Source organism: Oncorhynchus keta, chromosome 22 (genome assembly GCF_023373465.1).
Source record: "Oncorhynchus keta strain PuntledgeMale-10-30-2019 chromosome 22, Oket_V2, whole genome shotgun sequence".
Taxonomy (NCBI): domain Eukaryota; kingdom Metazoa; phylum Chordata; class Actinopteri; order Salmoniformes; family Salmonidae; genus Oncorhynchus; species Oncorhynchus keta.
This window is the reverse complement of record NC_068442.1, coordinates 40,030,401-40,039,099: the sequence shown is the minus strand read 5'-3', so window position 1 is coordinate 40,039,099 and position 8,699 is coordinate 40,030,401. Positions and strand designations below refer to the sequence as shown.

General features: G+C 46.7%; 1 protein-coding gene across 3 annotated transcripts; it reads right to left on the bottom strand.

Moving 5' to 3' along the window:
- Positions 1-538: 538 nt before the first annotated feature.
- On the bottom strand, positions 539-8,588 carry LOC118401483 (mediator of RNA polymerase II transcription subunit 16-like). Of its 3 annotated transcripts, XM_035799021.2 has the most exons (16): positions 8,453-8,588; positions 7,885-8,118; positions 7,568-7,675; positions 7,244-7,413; positions 6,477-6,758; positions 6,048-6,197; positions 5,789-5,894; positions 5,358-5,513; positions 4,770-4,990; positions 4,167-4,373; positions 3,247-3,457; positions 2,843-2,976; positions 2,011-2,203; positions 1,551-1,767; positions 1,212-1,295; positions 539-949 (listed from the first exon to the last, which is right to left on the bottom strand). In XM_035799021.2, exons 2-16 carry the CDS (start codon positions 8,024-8,026, stop codon positions 823-825), a joined length of 2,508 nt encoding a protein of 835 aa, XP_035654914.1. In that variant the 5' UTR covers positions 8,027-8,118; positions 8,453-8,588; the 3' UTR covers positions 539-822. The 3 variants fall into 3 exon arrangements, with proteins under 3 accessions (XP_035654914.1, XP_035654916.1, XP_035654917.1); XM_035799023.1 differs by having other exon boundaries at positions 7,885-8,472; XM_035799024.2 differs by having other exon boundaries at positions 7,568-7,672; positions 7,885-8,472.
- Between the last annotated feature and the right edge of the window lie 111 nt (positions 8,589-8,699).

Below are 8,699 nucleotides of genomic sequence, written 5' to 3'. Positions count from 1 at the left end.
AGGCGTTCAGATGTAGATTGCTGTAGAAACAAAATAGGTCAATCTTTGTAATGAATTAATTAGTTGAGTATGTGGGGGCAAAGGACAGTCCTTTAGACAAGACCCTTACACAATCAGACATTCTTGCTGTGTTCTTGTGTATTATAAAACAGATGTCTTTCCTAATCTTAACACTTTGCCCAGTCATATCCAAGGTTACAACTAACTTCCTAGGGGTTCTGATACTTCTAGCCTTGAGATGCATTTATCAAATATCACCCATATTTCACTTTTTAACGTGAATAGTATTGCTTATTATGACTAGTTCCTTCGTCTAATCCCTGGTGCACATGACAAGACTAAAGCCAGGTTAGGCTCTATGCACAATAGACAATAGTCTAGTCGCCACATTCTAACTACATCGAAACAGACAATCATCCACCAAGGACCAATCCTAATTATCTCCCATTGACATAAATGCAATATTTACATGAAAATAGGAGCAAACGTGTCCAGATCTCAAATAGGATTTGAAGAGAAAAGCCACACCGCTCAACCATAAGGTCACCAAATAAGATTTATTTTCTTGACACAGGTTTGAATATAAAGAGACATAAAAAACACGTGGTTCCTATTTACAGGTATCTCTGGCACATTTAACCCCAATGACGGCACGATCACCGCCTCTCCAAACAGCGATCTTTGAAATACAACCCTATGGATATCCAGTACTTCATCTGTCCCCCAAAGAGATCTGCTAAGAGGCAGCAGTGTCATGCAGGCTAGTGTCCAAAGGCTGACCTGAGGTCAGGGTTTGCGGTGATAATGGTCTCAGGACAGATCTCAGGACAGTGTGGAGGGGATCCTTCTCCAGAGGCCTCCACAAAGGCAGTTCTTGATCCAGCGCTGCTCCCACTGCTTCATGGCGTTGGTCTTGTTAGGCGAGCGGAGCATAGTCACACAGCCACACCTGAGATGGGGGAGGGAGAGAAAGAGAGAGCCAAATAAAAAGGTGGAAAGCCACCAAAAGAAAGGTAGGCAGAGAGAGAGAGAGTGAATGTCAACACAGGCATGGTCAGACTGAAAAAGCAACACCAGGAAAATTGTTACTTGGACAAAAAAAAAGGTTCTTAAAAATAATGAAAACGTAAAGCGGTAGAGTGATATAAAAATTAAGGAAAAGCAGGAAGTGTTGGGGAGTGGGTCATAGAGGAAGTGGTGTGGTGTCTGACCTGGTACAGGCTTTGCTGTCCTCTGTGGGGCAGACTCCCATGTAGAGACAACGTAGATGATCCATCCTCTGGACCCCCGGGCTCCTAGATACACACACAATGAATATATTGACCAATGGCATCTGCCAGGAAGGCTTCACCTGAGCTTTGACTGTAATATTAGCAATATTAAACAGAAGCACATTTACTACAAACAGATGTCAAAAGGACAACTGAGTGCCATGTGGGCCAAATGCCAAGAGCACTACACCTACTTCTAACCCTAAAGAGCCTACCAGGTGGCAGAAATACCTTTTCTCCTGAATATCATCTAGCCCTCTCCTGAGGCCTCACTCTTACCTGGAGAAGACCTCCACCTGGGGTGTGGAGTTGAGACCTGGCAGGCTGTAGGGTTTGCCAAACTGAAGCCGCAGCGGGTGCTTGCCCTGCAGCTTGCAGATGATGCCGTCGTTGACGGGCAGCCAGTCCATGCTGGGCACCAGCAGCTGGCTGGGCAGCAGGCAGCATTCGTCTATCAGCGGCTCATCTGGCTCCTGGGGGTGGCCCTCGTCCCGAGCTGGAAGGGGGAGGGGGATACATGGGTGAAGGCCAGGTTCACATACAGAGACAGATTGATGGCCATAAGGTCTAAACAGATGCATAGACACATTGACAGAAGAATGGACAGAGTAGACTCATATACAGACAGACACAGACCGATGACACTTATAACTTAAGGCATCTCTGGCACATTTAACGCCACATAGCTACATACACATAATATATAGTCCACAGATACACATGTTCTCCTCATCCTTACAGCAGAGCCAGAGCTTGGTGAGCAGACGGAAGAGCAGCGACATGCTGTCCTGGTTGTCTGAGGTGGCCGTGTAGATGGGCAAGCAGCCAGGTTTCAGAAGGCCCCAGATGCGGATCATCACCATCATCTCCCGCAGCATACCCAGGGACCAACCGTCGCGCAGAAACCCAAAGCCAGGACGCACGACGGAGCCCTGAGACAGGACAAGGGTTAAAACAAGAGGTAGATAGCACAGAAAGACAGACAGAGACAGAGTAACACTCTATTCTAGCATCAGCTCTACATACAGAAGGACAGAGACAGACAGAAGAACACTTTACTAGCACCAGCTCTACACTTGATTGAACACTACATTGGTAGCTCTGTGAAAGGCCTACATTTGTAGCTCTGTGAAAGGCCTACATTGGTAGCTCTGTGAAAGGCCTACATTGGTAGCTCTGTGAAAGGCCTACATTGGTAGCTGTGTGAAAGGCCTACATTGGTAGCTCTGTGAAAGGCCTACATTGGTAGCTCTGTGAAAGGCCTACATTGGTAGCTGTGTGAAAGGCCTACATTGGTAGCTGTGTGAAAGGCCTACATTGGTAGCTGTGTGAAAGGCCTACATTGGTAGCTGTGTGAAAGGCCTACATTGGTAGCTGTGTGAAAGGCCTACATTGGTAGCTGTGTGAAAGGCCTACATTTGTAGCTCTGTGAAAGGCCTAAATTGGTAGCTCTGTGAAAGGCCTACATTGGTAACTCTGTGAAAGGCCTACATTGGTAGCTCTGTGAAAGGCCTACATTGGTAGCTCTGTGAAAGGCCTACATTGGTAGCTCGATTCATAAAAAAAAACACCTGATTGGGTAGGTTGGCCATCAGGTACAGCACAAAGTCTCCCACCCATTGGATGAGCTGCTGCAGAGACTGGAGAGGGGGGCCGTCCAGCACAAATTCCTCCGTCTTCAGGTTGATCATCACCTTATCGATATCTATGGAGGGGGTGGAAGGTCAATCTTCACCAGAATCACTGAAGTCTTCAAATAAAAACGACACGCACTGTAGATACTAGCAAGCTAATAGGACGGCAAACAACGCAGCCTTAGCCTTTAGTCTGTTCAACAATAACAAAAGTCCTGTTCAGTTAAAACGGACAATAATTCATTTTTTCAGCCTCGCGTTAAGTGAAATTGGTGTCAGAAGTGGAATCCGTCTATTCATTGATTATACAGGTATAAATGGTAGTGATGCTAGCCTCCTACCAGTGTCAGTGTTTTTGGAACATATCTCTGCCAGCCTGTCCCCGGGGCTCTTGTCTGGAGTGTTGAGGACGTGGGGTCTCAGCAAGGACTTGAGGGTGGAGCTAATGGCGATGAGGAGGAGCTTGGCGTGGAAGTCGCAGGCTCGCGCAGCTGTGGCCGATGACAGCTTACAGAGGGAGGCCTTAACCGCCACGATACGTGTCGAGAGCACCTTCCACACACAGATACTGGATATTAGAAAAACAAACAAACAAAAACACTTCCATCTATTGTCACAAATTAGTTTACAACAGATTTCAGTCTGTCTGACTGAAAGCTTGGTTCTGGCTCATCATGGCCCACCTACCTGCTGCAGAGCTTGGTTCTGGCTCATCACGGTCCACCTACCTGCTGCAGAGCTTGGTTCTGGCTCATCATGGCCCACCTACCTGCTGCAGAGCTTGGTTCTGGCTCATCACGGTCCACCTACCTGATGCAGAGCTTGGTTCTGGCTCATCATGGCCCACCTACCTGCTGCAGAGCTTGGTTCTGGCTCATCCCGGTCCACCTACCTGCTGCAGAGCTTGGTTCTGGCTCATCATGGCCCACCTACCTGATGCAGAGCTTGGTTCTGGCTCATCATGGCCCACCTACCTGATGCAGAGCTTGGTTCTGGCTCATCATGGCCCACCTACCTGCTGCAGAGCTTGGTTCTGGCTCATCCCGGTCCACCTACCTGCTGCAGAGCTTGGTTCTGGCTCATCATGGCCCACCTACCTGATGCAGAGCTTGGTTCTGGCTCATCATGGCCCACCTACCTGCTGCAGAGCTTGGTTCTGGCTCATCATGGTCCACCTACCTGCTGCAGAGCTTGGTTCTGGCTCATCCCGGTCCACCTACCTGCTGCAGAGCTTAGTTCTGGCTCATCATGGTCCACCTACCTGCTGCAGGGCTTGGTTCTGTCTCATGTACTCCTCATGCAACTTCTCCACCAGGTTATGGACCATGCCAGGCTGCACGTGGAGCAGCACGTCCCACCAGTCGTAGCCTGTCACCATGCAGTACTCCAGCAGGAACAGCAGGTGGCGCAGAAGTGTGTTCATGTCCAGCATCTGGCCCATGGATGGAGATACGCGAATCATGTGCAGCTGAGAAGAGAAGAAGAGCCAAAAGAGAGATATTAAAAATATGGATAAAACTATTGTTCATATCTGAGGGATGGTCGGGGACGGACACAAGTCATGAATAAGGACATGAACAGCTTGTTGTTGTAAGAGAGGATACATTTATTGTATTTGTTTCATACATTATTGCCTGCAGACCATAAACTCCTGTAAGATTTAACACCAATGGCTGGGGTGTGTATTCAAGGGACAATTTTTCCCAATTTTTCCCTTTTCAAAAACTTAAGCCATCTAAGCTTTACAACCTCAAATCCGGAATAGCCTTCTCATCTTTATAAAAGGGGGATGAGGTGCTGATATCGTACTGTGAGACATGTAAGATCACAGTCAACGGATCTCAACGCATTGCTGCACTCTCACCTTGCCGTGATTGTCCACTCCGGCCAGGGCCAGTGAGGTCCAGGAGAACTGCAGGGCCTTGAAGTGGACGGTTGGGCCACCGGGGCGCTGTCGCTTTATGGTCGGCTCATCACCGGGCCGCTGGGAGGAGCCCGAGGAGGATCCATAGAACACGCCCATGGTGTGAAGGGACAGCCGGTGGAGGATCTGGATACTGCCGTCGTGGAAGGCTAGAGCCAGGCCTGGGAGGGACCACCACACAGAATCACATCAATTGAATTCACTTTATTGATCTCCAGAGGGAGGCATTGAGAATGACCCCAGCAGCACAGACAGGGGCAACACAGTAAGTGTATAACATTCCACTCATCACTTTCTCTGCCATTATGCATTATGTGTTGTTACTGTGTTGTTACTACTACTATATTGTGTGGGACACATCCATGTAGGTACCACTTCCCTAACATGTTTCTTGAGCATAGAACCACTTTCTTTGGTAGGTTTAATAGAGCTACAAACCACCATTCTGTAAAGGTGTATGCTGCCACCTGGAGTGCTCAATAGTAGATCTGGAGGGGGAATGACAGGTTATTTGGCATCAGCACATACCGAGGCCTGGGCAGAACTTGGTGTCCGACGCCACCTTTAGGTCAGTGTTGGAGATGGAGATTGGCAGCTTTGGCAGAGCCACGGCCGACACGCGGTCCAGATCATTGGTGGCCGAGAGGATGCGCCATTTCAGGATCGTCGGCTGTTTCTCGCCCACTGTGGGGATGGAGAGAGGAAAGGGTGAGTAAGGGGTGTCTCTTTATGGGGGCATCTCAATTGTAGAATAATGTATCGTCTCCTTTCCTTTAACTGCATTGATCTGAATATAAAATGGAGGATGCCTAAAAGGGAATTTACTGTCACCTTTTCAGTTCTTTAAAGGACAACAATTGGAAACAACTTCAAAATATTGAGATGCCATAAGTGAACTACAGTAATACTTATAATTGGGTTGAGTGTGCTGTTCCTTGGTTTATCGTTCTCTGCCTTACCTACTGGTGAACGATGTTGGAATATGTTATTGACAGGGAGGCCTTCCTTCCGCAATGACCAGCACTCCACGATGCTGCCCATCTGACTGGAGGCACACAGCAGCACCTAAAAGAGTATTCATATTGCGGTTTAGTACACACACACACACAACACTACACTGTTTGAATGCACATTTGGCATACTGGTAAGTGATAAAGCTGGAAAGAATTAAAAATAAAGGACACTTGGAAAGCAACGTGTTCACAGTGTCTCTCTCACCTGCTCCGAGTTCTCCCTGGTGAGGAACTTGAGGTGTGTGACAGCCGGGTACTTGTCTCTCCTGACCGGGTCCGTGGTGCAGCGCATGAAGAGCGAGGGCAGCAGCTCAGTGTCGATGCGACACTTCTCGTTGACCACGCTCACGCACACCTTGATGTAGAGTTGGGATGACAACGGAAATTTAAAATCACGAAAAGTCAGTGATATTATTACAATACTAGCACTACTTAATAACGTATGTTGGAGTAAAACTTCACATTATCGGATGGTAAACGCTCTTTACAAGAAAATAAAAAGCGTTAGCATTTGAACAGTATTATTTGCCAGACTTTTCTGAGACAAGGCGACTGGCTAGCACTTCTTGTGGTAGCCAGTAATGATAAGAATAACAAAAATAATTGTGTAATATCATCGCTAGCTAATACATACCTTGTAGAACTGCACAGGTGATGAGCTGCTGCCATCCGTGGCCGCCACCACAATGTTACCCCCGCCGGTGAAGGCGATGTCGGCCAGGGCTACACGGCCCCTCAGGCGACACAGGCTCTCGCTGGCTGTGAGCAGCTGACCGTTGGGCTTCAGCAGGGACACGGTGACCAGGCCGCTCACTGTCACTGCCAGCCAGCCCTCCATGGGCTTTCCCCCAAACAGCGTGAGTGACGGTGAGAACTTGACCCGTGAAAATTTCTCACCGAAATTGGTGGAGCCCGACTGGGGGAGGAAGATTGGAAGAGAGGTAGAGCGAGAGTGGGGTGTGGCACATTTCAACAAACGAAGTGGCAAATGACAGTTATATGTCCTAGTATATATTGTTATATGCTTCTTAAATGCTGTTGTGTGCAGTGCTCCACAGCCAGTGTACAGCACCCCCTGCCAAATAATGGCATATACAGTATTGTCTTATCTCAAGAGGTAACTTAGACTAGAGATTAAGAGCGTTGGGCCAGTAACCGAAAGGTTGCTGGTTGGAATCCCTGAGCCGACTAGATGAAAATTCTGTTGATGTGCCCTTGAGCAAGGCACTTAACCCTAGTTGCTCCTGTAAGTCGCTCTGGATGACTAAAATGTCTTGTAAAAAAAGAGCTTTAAACTGGTCTATAAAATACTGACATGGTAATAAATCACAAGGTCCACACAGACAGTTAAGAAGAGATGGTAGACTGTGTGAAGATGAGAACAAGCTGCTGGACCATTACCATCTCCACATGCAGAGCCAGCTTAACTCCATTGTGCAGCCAGGACAGAGCTATGATGGGGTCTCCGTCCTCTGCACTCCCTAGTGAACTCTCCCAGCTGTTCACCAGGTGATCTGCCATCGCCCAGCACTTGATCTGCCCATCTCCATCAGCAGACAGCAACCTGGAACCTATGAATGAACGTAGTCATAGGTTCACACACATTTTAACTCAATACACTAGGGACACTTCTTGGCATTGTACTGAGTTCCACATCAGTCTACTTGGACTGATAGGGCAGTTGCACCTTTAAGAGTAGTTTTGGTGGTTACTATGTTGACCCACCTGATTGGTCCCACTCCAGACAGGATATGACCTCGCCATGTCCAGAGTTAATGGAGTACACATCCCATGGGTGTTCTGTGTCAATGATGTGGACCATATGACTGACTTCTGAAATAAAGCAAATCACTGTGATCACTGCAGTGCATGTTCTGCTAATCAAGTTATGAGGCATTGAGTTACATATGCAAAATTATATACAGATATATGGGATCAAACCTGATACTGGCAATGCGATTTGTTCCATTTCACATTCCTACTGTGCTCTTGCTACACACAACAAAATGGTCACAAGATCAGTACCAAGCACATTTGTGTACCTTTCTCGTCTTCCTCATTTTTTAGGTCTGTGGTAAAGGCAACGAGGTTCCTGCAGGACCAGGCACACACCAGTGGGATGGAAGGATAGTGGTTGCTCTTGGGTCTCTTCTCCCACTCACAAACATAGGCAACCTCCATCATTCAACCATATGCTTTTCCACTGGTTGTGCAAGTGTCCTTGTCCAATCAGAGAAATGTTCAGTCACCTTCATGTACTTGATTGCACTTTGCAGCTATATCACAAACAAGACACAGAATTCGATGTCAAGTTTACGTTACTTGCATCAGTCTTCTTCGAGCTAACACTGTCACCTATGTTAGTTAGGTTAGCTACTGTGTTAGTCAACGTAGTTATATGTATACAGCTAGCTAAAACGCATTAGCTGCTACTTCCATTAGCTGGTTTATAGAGCTAACGTTAGCTAGCAATATGATAATGTAGTACGTTAGAACCAAATCATGAAGCAACTACAAACGAACTTCTAATAATATAGCTAAATGCCTTATTTATAGAGGTAGTAAGTTAGATTTTAAATCTCTAACGTTAAATAAATACATTTACTCTACCATTCATCCTACAAAATGTTACATACAAAGATGGTGCGGTAGGACCCCTGACAAGCGAATTTAGGCGTATTTTCAGTTGCCTGCAGCCCTATTCTTTTGTAAAAACGTTAGAAATGTATTTAGTAGAGTACAATTTCATCGAAAATGAATAACAAGTTTCATCTAGCATATTATGTTTACTATTTGGATATTACTTTTTCTATGATCTCTTTATAAAAATGTGTATGTATTGACGGTCCATCTACAG